The sequence below is a fragment of the Saimiri boliviensis genome, chromosome X (genome assembly GCF_048565385.1).
Source record: "Saimiri boliviensis isolate mSaiBol1 chromosome X, mSaiBol1.pri, whole genome shotgun sequence".
Taxonomy (NCBI): domain Eukaryota; kingdom Metazoa; phylum Chordata; class Mammalia; order Primates; family Cebidae; genus Saimiri; species Saimiri boliviensis.
This window is the reverse complement of record NC_133470.1, coordinates 15,087,546-15,114,439: the sequence shown is the minus strand read 5'-3', so window position 1 is coordinate 15,114,439 and position 26,894 is coordinate 15,087,546. Positions and strand designations below refer to the sequence as shown.

Here is a 26,894-nt window from a genome sequence, read left to right as displayed (position 1 = left end):
ATTGAGTGGCTTTTAAAAGCTCATGTTGCCAGATGAATTATGAATTGACCTAAAACAACTGAAGTTGCTTTTTTGTGTGAACTTTCTTCTGAAAATATTAAAAGCTATGGAGATTATCATCTTTTTAATAATGTCACTGTGACCAAAATCTTGGGTTCTTTTGAAGTAAGCACATGTGAGTAGCAATTGTGAAATAAAATAGTCTTCTTGAGAAGCATCCCCCATGAGGCTGAAAGGGGGAGTAGTTTACAAATAATGTCAGTGGTTGATTGGCAAGAAGAAAACAAACATATTTTTAAAACAAGATTCTTAGAGCTCTTCTAAATTCTAATTGTGATTTCTAGCTTGTTCTTGCATTTTTATGATTTTCTTTCTAGGCTGAATACTTATGGGGATATAATTATATAACAGGGTAAGGAAACGATGTAAATTTTGCTAAATTAGATTTTCTTATTTTAATTTAGCCTATATGCCAACTAAAAATGGCATTGTCACTTAGGTATGGAGGTAGAGAACAACTTCAGCTGGGCTTTTGTATCTTAAACAAAATACAGGTTAGAGAGCTATACTTTAATGTCTCATTGTGTTTGGGAAATTTTTTCTAGTAACATTTTTGCAAGTTTCCAGTAACCTTAAGATAGAATATCCTATGCAGATTAAGGTTTAATGTTTTATAACATGTATGAAGTGTTTTTTCTTCCTTCTTTAATCTGTTTATCTTAGATCCCCAAGCCCTGTTTTGAAATGGGGGAGGAGGGAGTGAATAAAAACTATAGATCCTTTCAATATATTTGGTTTTGGTTTAATTATCCAGACCTAATTTTTAAAGCTGCTGGAAAAGAGGTAACAGTGCTTCCTAATGAGAAGTTCTGTCAGACCCCCAAAGCAATCCAATTTAAATGAAATCTTTACTTTTCTGAGTGAGTGATTTCTTTTTGTGTAGGAATTGCTTTTTATTGTATGTGCTAAACATGTAATTTTTAATACTGTAAGACTGTGATTCTTTGCTGTTGAGATGGAAGCCTACATGGATCATCAAGGAGACTCAGGAAGGATGGTGAAGGAGCTAAGGCAGCAGATTCTGGGCTTGTTTTAACTGTTGAATTCTGGCCATGTCATCCATCTCTGCTTGGTAAATTAAGAGAACCCTCTGATTAAAATAGGGAAATTGGTGCAAGGTCCAACAAGGGTTAAAATCTGAAAAGACAGGTATAATTTTTTATAAAAACTGGGACAGCTACTACTGAAAATTAAAGATGGTGTTTTCCTTTGTAACTTGATCCCTTTTCCTTGTAGCGATCAGTTATAAAACAAATCTTTGAAAATGAAGGGAGGGGAACAAAAGGGGCTTTTGTGCTTGTTTTGGGTACAGTAGGAAAGGGAGAAAAAATGAAAAAATAGTATTTCAGAGAAGTCTTTAAGTGATGATACAAGGGAGAATGGTAACCTGTGGGAGGCAAGGTTGAGGTGTGGGAGGGATGTCTGACTAGAACAGAGGATGCCCTGTTACTATGAACGGAGGTAGACACTGTTTCTCCGGTCAACTACTTGGGCAATAGAAATGCTTTCACCATTATGTTCTGCTGAGTCAGCTTCTTTGAACGATTTCTGCCTATAGTACTGAGGTGATCCATTCTTTGATTCTGAAATTGCTGGAGACGGAGTTACAGATTATTGTGTTTTATTTGTGAGGATTCTAAAGGTCACTGCTGGCATGCAGTGAGCCTGCATGGGTATTTCTAATGTTACTTTTAGTAGATTCACATATACGAGTCCAAAAATTATATAGCTGTTTATCTAAATAGAATATTATGCTAATGTTAAATCATGATTTTCTTTAGAGACACCTACGTATTTAGAATGGCTGGTTCTGTTGTTACTCAAAGAAGTGGCTAAGTTGTTTATTTTTGTTGGGGCATTTTGTATTTTTAATGACAAAATTGGTATTTATTATAGAACATTTAGAAAATAAGTGATAAGCCGGGCGCGGTGGCTCAAGCCTGTAATCCCAGCACTTTGGGAGGCCGAGGCGGATGGATCACGAGGTCAAGAGATCGAGACCATCCTGGTCAACATGGTGAAACCCCTTCTCTACTAAAATACAAAAAATTAGCTGGGCGTGGTGGCGCGTGCCTGTAATCCCAGCTACTCAGGAGGCTGAGGCAGGAGAATTGCCTGAACCCAGGAGGCGGAGGTTGCGGTGAGCCGAGATCGTGCCATTGCACTCCAGCCTGGGTAACAAGAGCGAAACTCCATCTCAAAAAAAAAAAAAAAGAAAAGAAAATAAGTGCTAAGAGGAAAATCTGAAAACTACATGTATTCCTACCATATGGGGATAATCACTGCTAATATTTTGGTATATAAGGATTAGAATATTTTAATTAAAAACCAAAGTTTAATTGCCAGTAGTCATTGAGAACTGAGGACATCTTTTAAAAAGCATATGTTGTATTCTGTTCTATGTATGCAGAGTTGTATTGATTTGGTCTCCTCTACTTAGGTATTCTTATTCTGTTATTCTAGTAATTAACAGACTTAAAATGTGGTCTGATTCTAAATGTTTGAATTAGAGAAATTCCACAGGAAAATTCAAATTGTCAAGAAAGACTATCAGAAGGTACTCCACCAATATTTGGTGCAATAATTTTTCATAAAGGTATGTTTAGTCAAGATAATTGAAAAAACTCAATTGTTTTAGGAAAAAAGAAAACTAAAGCACCTAAACATAGGCTTATTATTATTTTTAGATTTCGGTTTTTATTTTAGGTACAGAGGGTACATGTACAGGATTGTTACGTGGGTATGATGCACCCAGGTAGTGAGCATAGTACCCAATAATTAGTTTGTCAACCTCTCCTCTCCCTCCCTGCTCTAGTAGTCTGCAGTATCTATTGTTCCCATGTTTATGTCTATGTGTGCTTAATGTTTAGCTCTCACTTATAAGTGAGGACATGCAGTGTTTGGTTTTCTGTTGTGTTTATTTGCTTAGGATGATGGCCTCCAGCTCCGTCTATGTTGCTGCAAAGGATACGATTCCATTCTTTTTTATGGCTATCTAATATTCCATGGTATGTATGTACCACATTTTCTTTATCTAGTCTATCATTGATGGCCACCTAAATTGATTCCATGTTTTTGTTATTGTGAATAATGCAGCAATGAACATATGAGTGCATGTGTCTTTTTGGTATAATGATCTATTTTCCTTTGGGTATATACTCAGTAATGAGATTGCTGGGCTGAATGGTAGTTGTGAGTTATTTGAGGAATCTCCAAACTATTTTCCACAATGGCTGAACTAATTTATGTCCCCACCAACAATATATAAGTGTCCCCTTTTCTTCTGTTGTTTTTTGGCTTTTTATATAGTAGCCATTCTGACTGGTGTAAGATGGTATGTCATTGTGGTTTTGATTTGCGTTTCTCTGATGATTAGTGACGATGAGCATTTTTTCATGTTTGTTGGCCATGTGTATATCTTTTGAGAAGTGTCTGTTCATGTACTTTGTCCATTTTTAAATGGTGTTATTTATTTTTTGCTTGTTGATTTTAAGTTCCTTATAAATTCTGGGTATTAGACCTTTGCTGGATGTTTACTTTGTGAATATTTTCTCCCATTCTGTAGGTTGTCTGTCTCTTCTGCTGATGGTTTCTTTGGCTGTGCAGAAGCTCCTTTGTTTAATTAGCACCCACTTGTCAGTTTTGTTGCACTGCACTTGCTTTTGAGGACTTAGCTAAAAATTCTTTCATAAGGCCAATGTTGAGAGTGTATTTGGTAGGTTTTCTTCTAGGATTTTTATAGTTTGACGTCTTATATTTAAATCTTTAATCCATCTTGAGTTAATTTTTATATATGGTGAAAGGTAAGGGTTTAGTTTCATTCTTCTGCATATGGCTAGCCACTTATCGCAGCACCATTTATTGAATAGGGAGTCCTTTCTCCATTGTTTGTTTTTGTTGGTCTTGTACAAGATCAGATGGTCGTAGTTAAGTGGCTTTATTTCTGGGTTTTCTGTTTTGTTCCATTGGTCTGTTTTTGTACCAGTACCATGCTTATAGTATAGCTTAAAGTTGGTTAGTGCAATACCTCTGGCTTTGTTCTTTTTGTGTAGGATTGCTTTGGCTATTTGGGGTGTCTTTTGGTTCCATATGAATTTTAGAATACTTTTTTAAAAATTGTAATTTAGGTTCTGGGGTACATGTGCAGGTCATGCAGGATTGTTGCATAGGTGCATACATGGCAAGGTGGTCTGCTGCCTTCATCCCCCCCATCATCTATATCTGGTATTTCTCCCCTCATTATCCCTTCCCACCCTCCCCACCTCCATTGTCCCTCCCCTAGCCCGCACCACTGACTGCAGTGTGTGACGCTTCCCTCCCTGTGTCCACGTGTTCTAATTGTTCAACACCTGCCTATGAGTGATAACGTACGGTGTTTGGTTTTCTGTTCTTGTGTCGGTTTGCTGAGAATGATGGTTTGCAGATTCATCCATGTCACTACGAAGGACACAAACTTACCGTTTTTTTTTTTTATGGCTGCGTAGTATTCCATGATGTATGTGCCAGATTTTCTTTATCCAGTCTATCGATGATGGACATTTGCGTTTGTTCCAGGTCTTTTCTATTATAAACAGTGCTGTGACTTTTTTTCTAATCTTGTGAAGAATGACATTAGTAGTTTGTTAGCAATAGTGTTGAATCTGTAAATTGCCTTACACAGTATGGCCATTTTAATGATATTCAGTCTTCCAATCCACGATTATGGGATATTTTTCCATCTATTGATGTGATCTCTAATTTCTTTCAGCAGTGTTTTGTAATTCTTCTTGTAGAGATCTTTCACCTTCTTGGTTACCTGTATCTAGTTATTTCATTTTCTTTGTAACTGTTGTAAATGGGATTGTGTTCTTGATTTGACTCTCAGCCTGGATGTTATTGGTATGTAGAAATGTTACTTGTTTTTCCACATTGATTTTTATATCTTGAAACCTTGCTAAAATAGTTTATCAGTTCTACTAGCCTTTTGGTGGAGTCTTCAGGGTTTTCTCTATATAGAATGTATCATCACTGAAGAGATAGTTTGACTTCTTTTCCTATTTGGATGCTTTTTATTTCTGATTGTTCTGGCTAGAACTTACAGTACTGTGTTGAATAGAAGTGGTGAGAGTGGGCATCCTTGCCTTGTTCCATTTCTCAAGGGGAATGGTTCCAGCTTTTGCCCATTCAGTATGATGTTGGCTGTGGGTTTGTCACAGATGACTCTTATTATTTTGAGTTATGTTTGTTTGATGCCCAGTCTGTTGAGGGTTTTTATCATGAAGAGACATTGGATGTATCGAAAGCTTTTTCTGCATATATTGAGATGATCGTGTGGTTTTTGCTTTTAATTCTGTTTATGTGTTGAATCACATTTATTGATTTGTATATGTTGAACCAACCTTGCATCCTAGGAATAAAGCCTGCTTGATCACGTTGAATTAACTTTTTGATGTGCCGTTGGATTCAGTTTGCTAATATTTTGTTGAGGATATTTACCTCTATGTTCATCAGAGATACTGGCCTGAAGTTTTTTTCCCTTTGTCATGTCTCTGCCAGATTTTGGTATTAGGCTAATGATGCCTAATTCTAACTTCATAGAATGAGTCAAGGAGGAGTCTTTCCTCTTCAAGTTTTTGAAATACTTTCAGTAGGATTGGTACCAGTTCTTCTTTTTATGTCTGATGGAATTCGGCTGTGAATTCATCTGGTCCAGGGTGTCTTTTGGTTGGCAGGTTTTTAAATACTGATTCAATTTCAGAGCATAATACTGGTCTAGTCAGGGTTTCAGTCTCTTCCTGATTCAATCTTGGGAGATTGTTTCCAAGTATTTATCCATTTCCTCTAGATTTTCTAATTTGTGTGTATAGAGTTTTGTTGGTTTTGTTTGTTTGAAATAGGGTCTCACTTTGTCACCCAGGCTAGAATGCAATGGCTTGCTCTTGGCTCACTGCAGCCTTAACTTCCTGGGCTCAAGTGATCCTCTCGTCTCAGCCTCGCAAGTAGTTGGGACTACAGGTGTGTGCTACCATGCGTGGCTAATTTTGTATTGTTAATAGAGATGGGGTTTTACCATGTTGCCTAGGCTGGTCTCGAATGTCTGGATTCAAGCAATCCACTCATCTTGGCCTCCCAAAGTGCTGGGATTGCAAGCATAAGCCTCCGCACCTGGCCTTGTATAGAGTTGTTCATAGTATTCTCTGAGGATCTTTTATGTTTCTGTGGGATCAATTGTAATGTCATCTTTGTCATTTCTGATTGTACTTATTTCGATTTTCTCTTTTTTTCTTTGTTAACCTAGCTAGTGTTCTATCAATCATGTTTATTTTTTCAAAGGACAAACTCTTGGCTTCTTCAGTCTTTTGTATGGATTTTTGCATCTCTGTAATTTTAGTTATTTTTTTTTTTTCTGCTAGCTTTGGGGGTTGGTTTGTTCTTTCTTTAGGTGCAAAGTTAGTTTTTTTTTTCTTTCTTTGAGACAGAGTCTCATTCTGTCCCCCAGGCTGGAATACAGTGGTACGATCTTGGCTTACTGCCACCTCTGCCTCCCAGGGTCAAGTGATTTTCATGTCTCAGCCTCCCCAGTAGCTGGGATTACAGGCACCTGCCACCATGCTGGGCTAATTTTTTTATTTCTAGTAGAGACCAGTTTCTCCATGTTGGCCAGGCTGGTCTTGAGCTACTAACCTCAGGCAATCCGCCTGCATCACCCTCCCAAAGTGCTGGGACTATAGGCTTGAGCCACTGCACCCGGCCCAAAGTTAGATTTTTAAATTTGAGTTCTTTCTGACTTGTTGATTAAGGCATTTAGGGTTATAAGCTTTCCTTTTAACACTATTTTAGCTACATCCCAGAGATTTTGGTAAGTTGTTTCCCTATTTTTGTTAATTTCAAAGAATGTTTTGATTTTTGCCTTAATTTTGGTGTTCACCCAGGACTTATTCAGAAACACGTTGTTTAATTACCATGTATTTGTGTAGTTTTGAGAGCTCTTGGTATTGATTTCTGTTTTTATTGCACTGTGGCCCAAGAGTGTGCTTCTATGATTTCAGTTTTTTAATTTTATTGAGACTTGCTTTATGACTGAGCATGTGGTTAGTCTTAGAATATGTTCTGTGTGCAGATGAGCAGAATATATATTCTGTGGTTGTTGGGTGGAGTATTCTGTAGATGTCTGTTAGATCCAGTTGGTCAGGTGTTGAGTTTAAGTCTAGAGTTTCTTTATTAGTTTTTTGTTTCAATGATCTAATGCTATCAGTGAGGTATTGATGTCTCTCAGTATTACTGTGTGGTTGTCTGAATCTTTTCATAGGCCAGGAAGAACTTGTTTTATGAATCTGGGTGCTCCAGTGTTGACTCTATATATATTTAGGATAGTTAAGACTTCTTGTTGGATTGTGCCCTTTATCATTATATAATTCCCTTCATTATCTTAATTTTTTTTTGGTTTAAAATCTGTTTTATTTGATATAAGAATAGTGACCCCTGTTCTTTGTGTTTTCTGTTTGTGTGATAGATCTCCATCCTTTTACTTTCAGCCTGTGAGTTTTGTTACTTGTAAGATGGGTCTCTTGAGGACAACAGATGGTTGGGTCTTGTCTTTGTATTCAGCTTGCTATTCTGTGTCTTTTAAGTGGAGTGTTTAGCCCATTTACATTCAAGGTTAGTATTGATATGTGTGATTTTGATCCTGTCATTGTGTTGCTAGCTGGTTGTTACATAGATTTAATTGCACTGCTTTATAGTGCCTGTGGGCTATGTGCTTAAGTGGGTTTTTGTGGTAGCATGTGTCATTCTTTCAGTTTCATTTTTTGCACTCCCTTAAGGATCTCTTGTAAGGCTGGTCTAGTTGAAAACTGTTCTCTCAGCATTTGCTTGTCTGAGAAGGATTTTATTTCTCCCTCATGTATAAAGCATAGTTTTATTGGATATGGAATTCTTGGTTGGAATTTCTTTTCTTTAAGGACACTGAAAATAGGCTCCCAGTATCTTCTGGTTTGTCAGGTTTCTGCTGAGGGGTCTGCTGATAGCCTGATGGGATTCCCTCTGTACATGACTTGACCCTTATTTCTGGCTGCCTGTAAAATTTTTTCTTTTGCATTGACCTTGGTGAATCTGATAACTATGTGCCTTGGGGATAGTTGTCTTGACCGTCTAGCAGGTGTTCTCTGTATTTCTTCTATTTGCATGTCATCTTCTTTAGTGAGATTAGGGAAATTTTCATGGACTGTATCATCAAATATATTTTCCAAGTTGCTTATTCTCTCTCCTCTCTCAGAAATGCCAGTGAGTCATAGATTTGGTCTCTTTGCATAATCCCATATTTCTCAGGTTTTATTCATTTTTAAAAATCCTTTTTTTTAAAATTTTTGACTGAGTTGATTAAAAGAACTAGTCTTCAAGCTCTGAGATTCTTTCCTCAGTTTGGTCTGTTCTGCTGTTAAAACTTTTGATTGTATTTTGAAATTCTTATAGTGACTTTTTCAGTTCTAGAAGTTCAGTTTGGTTTTTTCTTAAAATGGCTTTGCCCTTCAGCTCTCAAATTGTTTTACTGGATTTTTTGGATTGGGTTTCAGCTTTCTCTTGAATATTGATGAGCTTCTTTGTGCATCCAGATTCTGAATTCAGTGTCTGTCATTTCAGACTGATTAAGAACCATTGCTGGGGGCCGGGCGCGGTGGCTCAAGCCTGTAATCCCAGCACTTTGGGAGGCCGAGGCGGGTGGATCACGAGGTCAAGAGATCGAGACCATCCTGGTCAACATGGTGAAACCCCGTCTCTACTAAAAATACAAAACATTAGCTGGGCATGGTGGCACGTGCCTGTAATCCCAGCTACTCAGGAGGCTGAGGCAGGAGAATTGCCTGAACCCAGGAGGCGGAGGTTGCGGTGAGCCGAGATCGCGCCATTGCACTCCAGCCTGGGTAACAAGAGCGAAACTCTGTCTCAAAAAAAAAAAAAAAAAAAAAAAAAAAAAAAAAAAAAGAACCATTGCTGGGGAGCTAGTAGACTCCTTTGGAGGTAAAAGGACACTCTGGCTTTTTGAATTGCCAAAGTTATTGTGCTGATTCTTTCTCATCTAGGGGGGTTGGTGTTCCTTTAACTGTGGTGTAAGTTGGGGATAGTCCATTGGCTTCATTTCTGGATGCTTTCAGGGGGCCAATGCCTTGTGCAGTATCTTTATGTGTAGGTGAATTCTTACATTTAATTTATAGGTGTATTTATTAGCCTGATAATTTTTGGTTTTGTAGTTTGTTCTGTGATCCAGTAGATGGCACTTGACAGTAATAGCTGGTAGATAGCTAGATTAATACCCATCTGTGCTTTTGTACTTTCTTGTGTCCATAGGTGTGCTCTATAGTGGGGTGTGGGGGAAGAAAAATGATCCCCTCCCCAGGTTTGCTCTTGGACCTTGGGGGAGCCCCTTCTGATGACTGTTGTTGTGCCTGTGATTATTTTGTTAGGTATTCCAGGTTGTGGTGTCCCATTGGGCAGGGGCTGCAGCAGAGAAATACACCACACCCCTTCTGGACTGGCCCTCACAGGGAGGCACACCCTACTCCTGCCCTGTGTCAGGAACCTACTTGTCTTGCCCCTATCAGTGCTCCAAGGGTCGGGGGGGGGGTCCCTCCTCTCCTCAAATGCCAGCCACAGATCCAGCTACATACTCCCTAGTTGCAGACTGCAGCCCTAGAGGAACTGGAACATTAATTCAGTGGCCCCTGGTAAGGTTCCAGCTGTGCTGAGGGATCTGATGTACTTCTTGGTTGCTAGGAAAGTAATCAGTTGCAGCAAGGCACTCAGGCTGGGCGGCAGGGGCTGTACTGTGCACCTGCTCCTGCATGGTAGCTAGGGGCTGTGGGAGGGGCTGTTGGGGCAGGAGGGCTTGCAGAGCAGGCATGCTCCATTCCCATGGGGAAGCTGGCCCAGCTGTCTCCTGGCTCAGAGATTAGCTGGGTATCTGTGGCTGCTCTCTGCCAGAGCTGCCCACCACATAAAACCTCCTGGGCTCTGCACCATCCAAAGACCTGTCTCTGCCTCCTGGGGAGATCCCTCTGCCAACTCACATGCCCATGGGGGATGCAGGGTCCTCTGTAGCTAAAATTGCAGAAGTCTGTGGTGAGAGTGAGCTGTTCTTCAGTTTTTTTACTCACTCCTTTCCCAGGAGCTGTTCAGGGGTGGGAGCTAGCCCTAGCATTCAGGTACCCTGTGCAGGGTTTCCAGCTTCCTCCCTCTTCAGCCTTTGCTTCAGTGTTGCCCATCCATCCACTCTTGGTGTTTTTCTCTCCAAAGATCTGCCCAGATTATGGTGCTTTGGTTGATAATTTGATTTCTCTCTCTTTTATTTGTTACTTATTTATTTTTTTAAATTTTGAAATAAATAAGTGAAAAAGTGACACGCAGTTTGTATTTTCTAAAGATCATGCTTATGGGCTACAGTATGGATCAGAAAGGGTAGCCCAGAATGGAAATTAAGAGGCTAATGTTGTAGCTTATGTGATAGGTTATTGAAGCGGGATATTTTCCTGACCCCTTTGTGGGCAGGAACTGGAGTGCACTACCTAGCTGCTTTGGTGCCAGCAGGGGCAAACTACTCTCACTTGGACCTGCTGCACTCCACCCCTTGTGGGAAAGGAAACACATAGGTAAGCAGGCGCAGGAGCCAGGATGAGTGCTTCTGGGTGCTGGCAGGAGCAAACCCCATGGGGACCCTATGGCAGTGTCTATGGGGGTGCCTGTGACCCCTGAAGCCCCATTGGGAGTGTTACAGTCAGTGCTCTTTTAGCTCTGCTGTCCACAGATGGCCTAAGTGTTAACAGCTCAGTGGAGGGTCAGTGTGACAACCTTTTGCACCCATACTGGTGGTACCTGAGTTCTTGTCTGGCATCCAGGAGGAATGAGGTTGCATGAATGAATTTGAAGGATAATAAATGCGGGGGATTTTATTGCTGATGGAGGTGGCCTTCAGCAGGATGGGGAGTTGAAAAGGGGATGGGGCAGGAAGGCAATCCTCCCCCGAAGCTACACCGTGAAGCTGTCCCTCTGAAGTCAAGCTGCTTCTCTCCAATGCCCAACCGAAGTCTCTGACGTCCAGCTATTTCTCCTCACTGTGCCAGCTGAGCCTGGGGTTTTTATGGGCACAGGATGTGGGATGGGGTGGGCCATGGGTGGTTTTGGAAAAGGCAACATTTGAGTAGTAAAACAGGGATGTTAAGTTCTCACTTTGGGCCATGGTATATATCAAGCTTTTTGGCTTGAGGGTGGGGCCCTTGCCAGGGACCCGCCCTCTCAGAATTTCTCTGCTTTCTGTTTCTGTCATTATGAGGTCCTGAATCAAGTCATTGACAGGCATGAAGAACACATCTGGGAAGTACTTGGGAGGGGTAGGCTTGGCTAGACATGTGGAGAGAGGAAGCATACAAAGATGACTTCAAGACTTCTGACTTCAGATAGATAATGTCATTCATCAAGATAGAGCATTTAGGATAAGCACAATGAATTCTGCTTTTGGAAATGTTGAGTTTGGGATGCTTATGTAGATATCTAGTTGACTACTGAAAACATCTCTGGAACTTGCAAGAGGCCTGTGCTAGAGAGAGGGAGAGAGTACACAGGCATGTGCACAAGTATGCATGTACTTGAGTAGGCAAGAGAACATGGGAGTGAATGATTTGGGACTCATTACTATAGGCAGTAGCTGAAATAATGGGACTGAACTAGAGTACTCAAAACTGAGATGAGGATAGGGAGAAGGCAGTCAATCCTGAGGAACACTACTGGGAAAAGTGACAGAAGTAGAAGGGAACTCAGGAAGGAGTTGCTATGTGAAATCTAAGAAAGAGTTTTAAAGAAGGTAGAAGTGTCTAGTGCTAAAAGTCAAATGAGATCAGGAAGAGGCATCCATTGTCAATAGCTATTAGGAAGTTGTTGGTGACATTAGCATACAAAGGTTCCTTAAAAGGTGGTATCTGTGGAAATGTTATAACAGCAGGTTAAAAATGAGAAAATGGTAGTAATGGTGAACATTGACTAGTCATTCAAGCTTAGTTTAAAAAGGAAGGAGAGAGAAGGTATTAGCTAGGGAGAGTGTGGGTAAGTAGATCTTCTTTAGAGGAAACTTTTTTTCTTCCATTTGTCAGGCAGTGACAACAAGCCTTCTCCAGTCTCTAATCCATTGATAGAAGAGTACAGGAACACCTTTAGGGCCTGGGAAAGGAGGGTAGGAATAGAGATAGGGCTGGTGATGTGAGTGGTGCTGCTGTTGATTAAATGTGCCACATGCAGAATTTAAATAATCTGCCCCAAATCTCATAGGTATTGTGTGGCAAAGCTGGATTTGAACCTAACTAGTCTGGAACCATTGTTTCTACAATAGATAGTGAGAAGCAGGGAAAGGAATAGCTGTAAATAGCAATTGGTAACAAAGCCCCATGTCCATACTATCTCTACTGCACCTCTCTCTTCTGAGAAAATTCTTAGTGTTCAGCTGGCTTCTGACTTTCAGGTGCCTGTTGTGATAAGTACATGCTTCCTTGTTTCCCTTTTCACTAGTAACTACCCTTTGAGGTTTCCTTCAAGAGTTTTCCTCAGCCTTTGAGGTGTTCTTAAAGGATATTTTGTTGTTGTTGCTGAAAATAAGGAAATAACCATGCATTTAAAAGACTTCTGTGCTTATGGAGAGATAAAGTCACTCTTATCTGACAATAACAGTCCTTGAGTATTCAAAAGGTATTTTCAGAGGAAAAGCAGACTTGGCTGTTATGAATGTTTAATTCTCAAAGCAAGGTTGGCCTCTGGGATGGGGTGGATGGCTCTTCTGATACAGATAGGGGGAAGGGAGAGAAGAAATAGAGCAGTATGTAAAGACACCAGTCAAGGAAGCCAGTGCTATGGTATGGGATGGCAGCAGGAGCAAATGAAGGAAGCTCGGGGGTTTATACCTGACCTACCTCCCCTTTGCTCTTATTGCTGCCCATGAATGACCAGTTTATGGCAATCTAGGCTCTGTGGCACAGGGAGCAAAATTCCAAGCAGAGGCATTGGCAGCACAGCTGAGTGTATATGAACACTAGGCCTCCTTTAAGTGAAAATGTGAAAGTTCTCGACTAAATAAGGAAAGACAAAAATCATATGCTTAGGTTACCAAGGTCTATAGTAAGAACAAAACTTCTGACTATGAAATTGCAAAGAAGGGAAAAGAAATTCATACATAATATATGTGGGGTTTGCTCCTATCGGCCATTTCAGGCATCCAGTGTTGGGGGTGTCTCAGAATGTATCCTCCATGGATGGGGGCGGGGAGCTACTCTATTTGTTAATATTTTCCTTATAAATATGCCTTCACATCTGATTTTTTTTTCTAAACAAGATTCCCTGTCAGAGAGTACCTGTTGACTATTGACTATATAGTGAAACAGCACATAGGAGTTTGCAAGGTTGTCCTTTGGGTCTTAAAAAAAACAACACATGCGCCTTGACTTGGGAATGAATTTGATGAACCTTTTTGTTGTTTTTAGAGGACATAACGCAGAGTGGCACATTGGAAAAGGCATGTGCTTAAGAGGCAAACTCTGTTAACCAAATGGGTGCTTTTGGCTCAGTTAAATAACTTCACAGAGCCTGTGTTTCCTGATGTGTAAAGTGAGGAAACAATATCTACCTCACAGGGTGTTTGGGAGGATTTCATGCACTAATGGATATTGAAGTGCCTAGCATGTAATGGGTAGCCAGTAAATATTGGCACCTATCTTCTTTCTTTCTCTAGTTTCCCCCGTACCAGGCTTCCAAGACCCCTGTTGGCTTTACTTCTTGCCTTTTAGATTGTTTCCCAAGATTTGTTAATTTCTTTTTCATTCTCACAAGTCAGTAATTCTCATTTCTTGGACTTGTTTTTTAACTGAACATTTTCTGTTCTGTCTGAAGATAAGCTGAAGAACCAGGTAAACTTTGTGTTAGTTGTTTACATAAAAGGTTTTATTAAAGATGAGTAGCATATCCTTGTTTATATTTCACATAACTTTTTCAAAAAGATTTTTATTCACCCTATGATCACTATGAACACAGTTAAAGTTCTGTATATAGTTTTAACCTTATTTAAACAAATCCATTTTCTATTTCAAGTAGTTTAATACTAATTAGAGTTTCAGCATAGTGTGTGTGTTTGTAAATATATATGTATATGTATGTTATATGATTGCTCTTGGGAGTTTAATTTTGACGTGTAATGTATTGAATGATTACTCTTTCCTTTTTAGTTAAGTCAGTTTAAAAAGTATTTTATTCTAGGTGCTGGGGATATGGCAATAAATAAAATTGTGTCCTTTACTTACGAGGCTGAGGCGGGAAGACTGCTTGAGCCCAGGAGTTCAAGGCTACAGCGAGCTATGATCAAATCACTGCACTCCTGCACATCTGCACTGGACCACAGAGTGAAACCTTGTCTCAAGCAAAAAAAAAAAAAAAAAAAAACTCCAAAAAACTGAGTCTTTGACTTTGAAAAGTTTGCTTTCTAAAGTGAAATTCTGTTCATACATAAAAAGTTTTGGCTGGGCGTGGTAGCTCATGCCTGTAATCTGAGCACTTTGGCAGGCTAAGGCAGGTTGATTGCCTGAGGTCAGGAGTTGGAGACCAGCCTGGCTAACATGGTGAAACCTGGTCTTTACTAAAAATACAAAAATTAGCTGGGCCTGGTGGCATGCATCTGTAGTCCTAGCTACTTGGGAGGCTGAGGCAGGAGAATTGCTTGAACCCGGGAGGTGGAGGTTGCAGTGAGCCGAGATCACACTACTGCACTCCAGCCTGGGTGACACAGCAAGACTCTGTCTCAAAAAAAAAAAAAAAAAAAAAAAAAGCTATAGTACTTTTTAAAACTTTGCTCATACATAAATATATACCATACATCAAAGAGCTTTTTATTATAGTATAGAATAAAATATATATATTATATATATATTTTAGGGTACTGTTGGAAACTATAGCTTTGGTTTCAAATGCCAAAGTAGATCAAATATGGATTTCATTATAGTTTCTATGTTCTGAAAAGTTACTGTCTTATTTGCTACAATTTAGTTGCTTATTTTATATATAATATACTAGTTTTGGGGGTATAGCATTGACTTGCAGGCTAAAAATATTTTTCATTCACTCATTTAAAATTTTTTGAGGACCTCCTATACTCTTAGGTTCTGTCTTAAACCAACCTGGCACAGGAATTTGAACCCAGATCTAGAGCTCAATTATTCCTCTTCTTTATTCTATATATTTAGAGTTGGGGCCTAGAACTGTAGAGATTGGTAAATTGGTCAAGCAAATGAACATTTTATTTGGGATTAGTAATTGTGTTAGTCGGTTTTCATACTGCTATAAGGAAATGCCTGAAACTGGGTAATTTGTAAAGGAAAGAGGTTTAATTTACTCACAGTTCAGCATGGCTGGAGAGGCCTCAGGAAACTTACATTCAAGGCAGAAGGCGAAGAGGAAGCAAGGCACCTTCTTCACAAGGCAGCAGGAAGGAGAACTGCTGAGCCAAGGGGGAAGAGCTCCTTATAAAACCATCAGATCTCATGAGAACTCTCTCACTATCAGGAGAACAGCATGGGGGAAACTGCCCCCCATGATTCAATTTCCTCTACCTGGTCTCTCTCTTGATGTGGGGATTATGGGGATTATAATTCAAGATGAGATTTGGGTGGGGACACAAAGCCTAAACATATCAGTGACTAAGAAGAGGTCACTAATGACCTTGGAAAAGAATTTCTTTAAAATATGTTTTTGGGAAGAAAAGTTTATTACAGGAGCTAGGGAAATGGAATAATAAGGAAATTGAAATATCAAGTATGGGTAATTCTTCTTGATGTTTTATTCATAGTAGTGAGTGGAAAGAGGGAATTCACTCAAGGGCTTAAAAGTGTATCAGAAACAGAGTGGTAACTTCAAAATAAGGGATATGTGAAAGTTGTAAGAGACAGCAAGGAGTTGGGGATTAAATGATTAAATACCTTGAAGAGAGAAGAGATGATTGAAACCAAAATGTCCCATAGGAACCAAAGAAAAATGTTGTTAAGGCATAAATAAAAGAATATTGGACTTAGAAAAGTAGAGAGAAAACTTTTCATTTGATATAAGAGAAAAAGACAAGAATGGTTGAAAATAAAAGTATTTTAAGATGGAGAAATGGGATTTTTAAATTTTTGAGATGGAGTGAAATTTGGTTGCCCAGGCTGGAGTGCAATGGTGCATTCTCAGCACACTGCAATCTCCACCTCCCCAGTTCAAGTCATTCTCCTGCCTCAGCCTCCCAAGTAGCTGGGATTACAGGCATGTGCCACCACACCCAGCTATTTTTTTTTCTATTTAGTAGAAATAGGGTTTCACCACGTTGGTCAGGCTGGTCTCAAACTCCTGACCTCAGGTGATCCACCCTCCTCAGCCTCACGAAGTGCTGGGATTACAGATGTGAGCCACTGTGCCCAGACTGAGAAATGGGATTTTTAAAGTCACCCCCAAAAGATAGCCTTTAATCTTCTCATAAAGTAGAAGGTTGGGTCATTTTCTGAATGAAGCAGAGAAAGAGGGAGATGGGAACTTAAATAGGGAAAAGCCTTCTGCCATAGAAACGTACTCGGAAATCAGTGAGTTGCAGCAGTGACTCCTCAGTTGAGGTTAGCATGGATTTTATAGACACCAGTAGCATCTTAACATTCTGCAGCAGGAGTTGGTAAACAATAGCCTGAAGGCCACATCTAGCTCATGTAGCCTGTAAGCTAATAGTGTGTGTTTTTTTTTTTTTTTAATATTGTTAATTGGTTGTAGAAAAACAAAAAAGAATCTGTGACAGAAACCTTATGTGGCCTTCAAAGAGTGAGATATTTAGTATCTGGCTCTTCCTGGAAAAAGATAGCTAACCCTTATTCTATAGCTCAGGACCAGAGAAAGCAGATGATAGTGTGACTCAGAGATGGGGACTGACATTCTGTACATGATCAAAGATTAAAGGGTGATAAAAGAAGGGATACTAGTTAGGGGTTTTTGACGGAGGTGGACAGTGGGTGCAGGTTGAGTGGGGAGTAGTAAAGCAAAGCCAGAAGAAAGCTAATGGATTGAAAGAAAATTGAATATGGGCTTGTGGCTAGATGTCATAATGAGAATGTAAAAGCCTGATTAGTTGGTTTGAAGCAAAGATAACAGGTAAAGAAGGTGGATGTGGAGAAAGGGGACATGGTTGATTGCCAACTATAGCCGTTTCAGGAAATAGCTGAAATCTCCAGTGATAAGGCCAGGATGATGGGGCATCAAGAGTATGATGGTCAGATTTCTTAAGATGATGACAGGGAGACTATGTATGAAGAAATAATGTGTGTTAGGTTACTGGACTTTTTGAAAAACGTGGAAGTGAGCCTGGAATATGAAGTAGATGATGGTAATGAGGTAAAAAGAGGCTGGTATAAGTAGGTGAACTACTTGTAAATGAGGGGGAAAGTGATGTTGGCAGTGAAGTGGTCCTCTGTTTGCCCTGGCAGCTTAGGATAGGCTGTCCCTTCCTCTTGGTTTGGTAAATGGTAGATGATAGATAAAAAGGCTGTGGAAAACATGTGGTATTATCTATTGCAGGCCAGGTTTACATGTATATAGTCTATGAGTGTGGGAGGAACAAAGCAGCAGATTGGTTTGGAGTTGTAAAATGAAGCCCTCAAAATAACAGTAGTTGATTTTTGCATAGGTGTATAAATGTTTCACTTACATAGTTCTTCCTGTAAAGAATTTTTTAAAGCATTAGTGCTTTTTACTATGTAAAATTCATTTATTTGTAATAATGAAATTATCAAGGAATTAATACTAAAAATACCTCTTTTTACTTAACTGTGAACATAGACAAAAATAACCTGTCAGGTAACCTTTATCTGAATATTAAAACTGGATTGGGCTACAAGGCAACTAGTAGCTACAAATCACTTGGGCCCGATAGTGGTCTTTCTATGACAACATTAATGTAGAGTCTCTATTTTAGTATATGAAACTTTATTGTTACACATATGTATAGGGACATGATATGTGTTAGCCTTAAATATATAATTTTTATTTGCCAATCATACCTCATTAAATCTGAAAAAAGTCAAGAGCAAGGGAGCCCCTGCCCTCTGAAAGATGAAGCAGGAGCCCTAGGCAATTGCTTCGCTGTATTTTTCTATGTTGATGTGAGAGTTGCTTCCTGTATGTGACATAATTGGATAGTATATTCTGAAGGAAAGACTCTTTTTTGTGCTTCCCATAAAAATATGAGAAGTAGCCAATAGGTAAGTTGCTGGAAATTTTTACCATGCTAAGTTGAAGTTACTGGTTCCTCTAATAAAAGCCTCTTTATTTTTTTTCTGGAGAATTAAACTATTTTCTGATAATATGAGATCTTAGAATATCTAAAACTTCATTTCAGATGGTACCTTTATTTTTAAGTGGTTTTCAGTGAATAACCTTTGGAAATGGTTTTAAAGGTTAAGTAAAACTTATTTTGAGTCATATGACAAAGCTTTGTGTCATTTACTTTAATTTTTTTTTTGTTATATTTCTTCCCCAGTTCCTATTGTAAAGAATATAGCAAAAACAGAGTCTTCTCCTTCTGAAGCAAGCCAGCATTCAATGCAGTCTCCACAGAAGACTACTCTAGTATTACCAACACAGCAGGCCAGGAGATCAGGTCGAATTAAACCACCTGGACCTACTGCAGTCCCCAAAAGGAGCTGTTCTGTTAAAAATATCACAGCAAGGAGAAAAGGTTTAAACTCAGCAAAAAAGGTTAGTTGTATTTCCTCCTAATTTGTATTATAGGTTTTTATGGTACCTTATTATTTATAACATGGAATTTACTAAGAATATGATGATGGTCTTTAGGAATGTACTAAGAGTATGTAGGCTTTTTAAAGCCTCACATAGCTATCAATAGATTATTTCTTTGCTTGGGTAAACTTAAAACTTCTTATAGTGTTCTCCTTCTTTAAAACCATATTGTAAGTACTGTTAATACATGGGTGTATTTATGTTCAGACTAGTTAATTTGAAACTCAGTATACTTTAAAAATAAATGTGAAATGAATCTTACTGTACATATATTATACCTCAGTAACCTAGGGCAGGGAGAAAAGAATCAATGTGATGAATTCAGTAATGCTGGAGTCAACTCTGAAACCTAGAAATAATAGAAAAGGCAACAGCCTGAAGACAGTGAAGAGTGAATGGAAACAGACAGATTCTGGTGGCAGGGGAAGTGCACACTGAGAGAAGGGGTGTTATACAAAGTGAATTTCCATTGTTGTGGTTTTAAGCCTTAGGTCAAGTACACTTTGTGTAACATGTGAAGCAACAGGAGTGTTAGTAGAAAAATGGCAATTTATCTAGCCTGGAAAAACCAGAAAACAAGCCAGGAAAACTGTGACTGTTGAAGGGAATGGAGAGATTTTGGAAGGGAAAGGGCCAGAGAGGGGATCCGCAAATTCTGTCTACCAGCGTCTCTGACAGACCCCTGATCTGAGCATGTTTGTCTAATATACACGGGCCAGTGTAGCTAAAGCAGAAGATCTGAACTGAGGCTGGATGAAATTAGGCCCAAGATCAGAGTTTAAAGTTGTAGTCCAGCCAAGGTAATTACTAGGTAAACAAAAGAAATAGCAGTCATCAGAGAAATATAGAATTTAGAATCTACACAAATTAGTATTCTTTTTTAAAAAATTTATTTTACTTTAGGTGCATACTGTATCTGGCATTTCTCCCCATGTTATCTCTCCCCACTCTTCCCTCCCTCCCCACCCGCCGCTGTCTCTCCCATACCCACCCCCACCCGTCCCCAGTGTGTGATGCTCCTCTCCCTGAGTCCACGTGTTATCGTTGTTCAACACCCACCTATGAGTGAGAACATACAGTGTTTGGCTTTCTGTTCTTGTGTCAGTTTGCTGAGAATGATGGTTTCCAGATTCATCCAAGTCCCTACAAAGGACACAAACTCATGGTTTTTTATGGCTGCATAGTATTCCATGGTGTATATGTACCACATTTTCTTTGTCCAGTCTATCATCAATGGGCATTTGAGTTGGTTCCGGGTCTTTGCTATTGTACACAGGGCTGCAGTCAACATACATGTGCATGTGTCTTTATAGTAAAGCAATTTATAGTTCATTGGGTATATACCCAGCAATGGGATTGCTGGGTCAAATGGAATTTCTATTTCTAGATCCTTGAGAAATCGCCACACTGTCTTCCACAATGGTTGAACTAATTTACACTCCCACCAACTGTGTAAGAGTGTTCCTATTTCTTCACATCCTCTTCAGCATCTGTTGTTTCCAGATTTTTTAATGATCGCCATTCTAACTGGCGTGAGATGATATCTCAGTGTGGTTTTGATGTGCATTTCTCTAATGACCAGTGACGATGAGCATTTTTTCATGTTTATTGGCCTCATATATGTCTTCTTTTGAAAAGTGTCTGTTCATATCCTTTGCCCGCTTTTGAATGGGGTTGTTTGTTTTTTTCTTGTATATCTGTTTTAGTTCTTTGTAGATTGTGGATATTAGCTCTTTGTCAGATGGGTAGATTGCAAAAATTTTTTTTGCATTCTGTTGGTTGCCGATTCACTCTAACGATGGTTTCTTTTGCTGTACAGAAGCTCTGGAGTTTAATTAGATCCCATTTGTTTATCTTGGCTTTTATTGCCATTGCTTTTGGTGTTTTAGACATGAAGTCCTTGCCTATGCCTATGTCCTGGATGGTTTTGTATAAGTTTTCTTCTAGTGTTTTTATGGTGTTAGGTTTTATGTTTAAATCTTTGATCCATTTGGAGTTAATTTTAGTGTAAGGTGACAGGTAGGGGTCCAGTTTCTTCTTTCTGCACATTGCTAGCCAGTTTTCCCAACACCATTTATTAAACATGGAGTCCTTTCCCCATTGCATGTTTTTGCCAGGTTTGTCAAAGATCAGATGGTTGTAGATGTGTGGTGTTTCTTCTGGGGTTTCTGTTCTGTTCCATTGGTCTATGTCTCTGTTTTGGTACCAGTACTATGCTGTTTTAATTACCTTAGCCTTGTAGTATAGTTTGAAGTCCAGCAGTGTGATGCCTCCAGCTTTGTTCTTTTTGCTTAGGATTGTCTCTGCTATATGGGGTCTTTTGTGATTCCATTTGAAGTTTAAAGTGTTTTTTTTTCAGTTCTGTGAAGAAGGTCATTGGTAGCTTGATGGGGATAGCATTGATTCTATAGATTACTTTGGGCAGTATGGCCATTTCCAGGATATTGATTCTTCCTAACCATGAGCATGGAATATTTCTCCATCTGTTTGTGTTCTCTCTTGTCTCATCGAGCAGTGGTTTGTAGTTCTCCTTGAAGAGGTCCTTTACATCCTTTGTTAGTTGTATTCCTAGGTATTGTGTTCTCTTTGTAACAATTGTGAATGGAAGTTCATTCTTGATTTGGCTCTCTGTTTGTCTGTTATTGGTATATGGGAATGCTTGTGATTTCTGCACATTGATTTTGTATGCTGAGACTTTGCTGAAGTTGCTTATCAGTTTGAGAAGATTTTGGGCTGAGTCAAGGCGGTCTTCTAGATATACAATCATGTCATCTGCAAATAGAGACAGTTTGACTTCCTCCTTTCCTAATTGAATACCCTTTATTTCTTTTTCTTGCCTGATTGCTCTGGCTAGAACTTCCAATACTATGTTGAATAGGAGTGGTGAGAGAGGGCATCCTTGTCTAGTGCCTAATTTCAAAGGGAATTCTTCCAGCTTTTGCCCATTCAATATGATATTGGCTGTAGGTTTGTCATATATAGTTTTTATCATTTTATGATACGTTCTGTTAATACCTAGTTTATTGAGAGTTTTCAGCATGAAGGGCTGTTGAATTTTATTGAAGGCCTTGTCTGCATCTGTTGAGATAATCATATGGTTTTTGTCTTCGGTTACATTTATGTGATGGATTATATTTATGGATTTGTGTATGTTGAACCAGCCTTGCATCCCTGGGATGAAGCCTACTTGGTTGTGACGGATAAGCTTCTTGATGTGCTGTTGAAATCTGTTTGCCAGTATTTTATTGAAGATTTTTGCGTCGATGTTCATCATGGATATTGGCCTGAAGTTTTCTTTTTTAGTTGTGTCTGTCTGGTTTTGGTATCAGGATGATGTTGGTCTCATAAAATGAGTTAGGGAGGATTCCCTCCTTTTGTACTGCTTGATACAGTTTCAGAAGGAATGGAACCAGCTTCTCTTTGTCTGGTAGAATTTGGCTGTGAACCTGTCTGGACCTGGACTTTTTTGGTTGGTAGACTATTGATTGCTGCCTCCACTTCAGCCCTTGTTGTTGGTCTATTCAGGGTTTCAACTTCCTCCTGGTTTAGTCTTGGTAGAGTACAAGTGTCTAGGATTTTATCAATTTCTTCCTGGTTTACTGGTTTATGTGATTACAGCTGTTTGTAGTAATCTCTGATGGTAGTTTGTATTTCTGTGGGATCAGTGGTGATATCCCCTTTATTGTTTTTTATTGCATCTATTTGATTATTCTCTCTTTTCTTTTTTATTAATCTGGCTAGTGGTCTGTCTGTTTTGTTGATCTTTTCAAAAAACCAGCTCCTGGATTTATTGATTTTTTGAAGGTTTTTTTTGTGTCTCTATCTCCTTCAATTCTGCTCTGATCTTAGTTATTTCTTGTCTTCTGCTAGTTTTTGAGTTTTTTTGATCTTGCTCCTCTAGCTCTTCCAATTTTGACGATAGGGTGTTGATTTTAGATCTTTCCTCTCTTCTCTGGTGGACGTTTATTGCTATAAATTTCCCTTTTGAGACTACTTTAAAGGTGTCACAGAGATTCTGGTAAGTTGTGTCTTCACCATTTTATGTGAAGTGGTACAATAATTGTGGAAAGTTAAGGATGTACATTGTAATCCCCCGGGAATATTGTTAAAAAAAATGCAAAGAAGTATAGCTAAAAAGCCAATAGAAAATTAAAATGTAATTCTAAGGAATATTTGAATATTCAAATATATTCAATATAAAATAGTCTAAGGAATCTAAATCATTAAAAAAAAGCAAACGAGGGGCCGGGTACAGTGGCTCATGCCTGTAATCCCAGCACTTTGGGAGGCCAAGGTGGAAAGATCACTTGAGCCCAAGAGTTTGAGACCAGCCTGGACAACATGGCAAAACCCCATCTCTACACAAAATATAAAAATCCCTAGCTGGGCTCAGTGGTGCACACCTGTAGCCCCAGCTACTTGGGAAGCTGAGGCAGTAGAATTGCTTGAGCCTGGGAGGTGGAGGTTGCAGTGAACTGAGATGGCACCATTGTACTCCAGCTTGGGCAACAGGAGTGAAACCTTGTCTCAAAGCGGGGGGAAAAACAGAAAGGAAAAGAGGAATGGAACCAAACACAGAGGAGACAAATCAAAAACAGACAATAAAATAGTAGACCCAGCCAGGCAAGGTGGCTCACACCTGTAATCCCAGCACGTTGGGAGGCTGAGGTGGGTGGATCACCAGGAGTCAGGAGTTCGAGACCAGCCTGGCCAACATGGTGAAACCCCATTTCTATTAAAAATACAACAATTAGGCATGTTCACAGGGCCTCTAAGCCCAGCTACTCAGGAGGCTGAGGGAGGAGAATTGCTTGAACCCGGGAGGCGGAGGTTGCAGTGAGCCGAGATCGCACCACTACACTCCAGCCTGGGTGACAGAGTGAGACTCCGTCTCAAAAAAAAAAAAAAGTAGACCCAGATTCAGACATACTTCTAATTGCATTAAGTTAGTAGACTCTCCTTTTTAAGACAGAGATTATCTACATGGATTTTTTTTTAGAGACCCAAATATATACTGTCTACAAGAGATGCATTCTAAATATAAAGACATAGAATCTTTTCAGATCTCTTGGGGCAGACTCAGTTAAATGTCAGCAGTATTATCTTAAACATTTCTGAGTTCAGCCATCTGATATCAGTATCTATAACTTTTCCATTTTGTTTCAACTTACATTTGCCGTATGGGAAAAAAGCTATTATGATTTAAAAATATATTGATACTGATATTTTTCTTTAAAAACACTAAAAATTTACAAAATAAAAATCAAAAGCCAAAGCTAAATACTTCATATATATAGTCATGAACACTGAAAAAAAATCAAGCAGATTATTCTAATATAAATGGCAGCAGATGAAATTTTTAAAATGAAAAATAAAAGTTAATGGTGAAATTTAAAGTGAAATAATAATTTAAATGCATTGAAAAAATTAACATATATGTTTTCCAGCTTCAGAAATGTCTTTGTGATTAGTTGATATAATGGCGAAAATATAAGATAAAACCAAATAATTTCTTTTGACTCCTTTATTTTCCAATTCCAAGCTAATTTGATAATTTTGGAGAGCTCTCTTTGAAAACATTATTTATTTGATGATGGAGATGGAGAAGGGACAGGTGCTGTAATATTGTAAATATTATTTAAAATTTTTTTACTTTTTATTATGAATACATGATACTCATACATATTTATTGTGTCTACGTCGTATTTGGATACAAGTTGTCATTTTCTTCCTCCCCTTAAGAGAGGAGTGCAGGAGCACATTTTCTAAATAAATGTACCTTTATTCAGTTTGCAGTGTTAATGCAAACATACTGTCTTGGTATGTCTCAAAGGATTCAGATTTCAGATTTTTAAAATAATGAAAGAATGAGATGATCAACCCAGTAATTATAATTCAGTACTGACAAATAAAATGATTGTGTCCAGGCAGTGGCACTTTGGGAGGCAGAGGTAGGAGCATCCCTTGAGCCCAGGAGTTCAAATCCAGCCAGGGCAATATAGCAAGACAAAAAAAAAAAAAAAAAAAAAAAAAAAAAAATCACATTTTTTGTTTCTTTAACATTGACAAAGAACATTGTATCAATATTAAATAAACAAAAAATGTGATTTACTAGAATACTGTCAACTCAAATGACAATCATTAAAGCAAATAAATTCCAACAACATTGAATGTTCTGTTTTTTACTGCTTTGTTCCTGCCTTTTAAATGTCCTCTGTTACTACTTTTTTTATGCACTGGAATCCCTTCTCTTATTTTGGAGAGTCATGTTTGAAGGTAGCTCCTGGAAAACCCCAAGAATTCATGTAAAATAAACAAAATACTAGTGAAGTTTAACAATGCTCAGGAGACGTTGGTTCTTATAGGCAATAGACATAATTCTGTATAGACTTTAGCAACCCATCTGTTGTGATTTTGTCAGAATTATTTTATGTCATACGGAGAAATGTGGTTTAGACACAGCAAAGACTAACTAGATGAGCAGCTGCTTACTGAAGATAAACTCTGTCCTCTGCCTTATTGAGACTTTTTTTCTACTGGATGTATTGCTCTGGGTTAGAGATTTACAGACTTGTCTTTAGCAATATGAAAAACCTGTCTTACAGGGAATCTCAAAAATAAAGTAGTTTTACAGAATAAACTAATTTGGCTAAGGTGTGATTAGTTAGAGCAGGGGTAGGACAGGAAATCCCAGCCTTTTGGTCTCTTCCTCCCCTACCTGGACAGCTTATGGGTTTCTGAGAAGCTCACTTTGGAAAGTTCTGCAGTTCATGACACACACAGGGGTTTCTAACCTGAGGACTTCTGCTGACTAATAATTTTGTAAACCAATGATGTTTATAATTTTCTGACTTTCTTATCTAAAAATATATTAATGAGTATTGCATACTTAGGTTTTTTCCCCTTTGTTTTTAACAGGAAAAACCTTTGCCTGTGGTATGTTCTACATCTGCAGCTTCTCTAAAATCACTGACCAGAGACCGTGGCATGTTATATAAAGATGCCGCTTCTGGGCCATGTAAAATAGTGATGTCTACAGGTAAATTCATATTTTAAAAATAGTACAGAATTACTAATCTCTTATCCTGTATTATTTCCAGTATCTTCGAGGTCCTGGAAATAAAATAAGAGGGGAAAAGGATGATAATATTAAACATTTATATTAGCATTTTTCATATTAAAGTATCTTGAAATTCCGATTGTTCCATTTTATATTAAGGAAAAAGTCTTTACGAGAGTCACTTGAAAATTCAGATACTCTTAAAGTATTTTATCCACTTAAGTAAGATTTATGAAATTTACATTATTGTCAAAACTTGTTTTCCCTTTATCTCATTTCAAAATTTATTTCGTTTTTTTGTATCGTATGTATTTTCAAAGGTATCTCAAACCTTTTCTTAATGCCTTTTAAAAATTACTTCCCTTACAGTCTCCTATTCCCTGGACTTTTTTTCCTTTTAATTTTTCTTTCCTGACTAAAAATAAATTTAGTTTTTTAAAAATAGAAGTCACTTTAAAAATGATTGTTGTAACATCATTTTTTTTCAGTTTATTCTGATTTTTAATTAACAGGAAAGACTAGCTAAATGGATATAATACAAAGGAGATAAAACATTGAAATCCTTTTTTAATCTTCACTTGTGTTCAGTAGAATTTGTCCATACCATCAGCACCATGGGTCCAATTTTTAATAGCTATTTCATTTCTGAAGGATGACATAGTCCTTCCTCTGGTTGTTGCCACAAAGTTGAATTATCACATATTTCAACATAGCAAAACTGAAATCAGTTTTGTCTGGACTATGTGTGTGTGAAATTTTTGCAATATTAATTAATGGATTAAAAATAACATGCTTCTTGATGTAGGGGGACAGTTTATTTTATTTTTGGTAGTGATGTGCGCTTGTGTTTTTGTTTTTGTTTTTGAGACAGAGGCTCACTTCCTCACCCAGGCTGGAGTGTAGTGGCAGGATCTTGGCTCACTGCAACCTCCGCCTCCTGGGTTCAAGCGATTCTCCTGCCTCAGCC

At 38.5% G+C, this 26,894-nt stretch overlaps 1 protein-coding gene across 3 annotated transcripts in view; it reads left to right on the top strand.

Annotated features, from left to right (window-relative positions):
- Positions 1-26,894, top strand: part of SCML2 (Scm polycomb group protein like 2) — a 112,319-nt gene that overhangs the window by 65,070 nt on the left and 20,355 nt on the right. For all 3 annotated transcript variants that reach the window (XM_074392317.1, XM_003924132.4, XM_074392318.1), the window contains exons 8-9: positions 18,608-18,825; positions 25,786-25,906. In XM_074392317.1, coding sequence (XP_074248418.1) covers positions 18,608-18,825; positions 25,786-25,906 — 339 coding nt within the window. The remainder of the gene's footprint in view (positions 1-18,607; positions 18,826-25,785; positions 25,907-26,894) is intronic.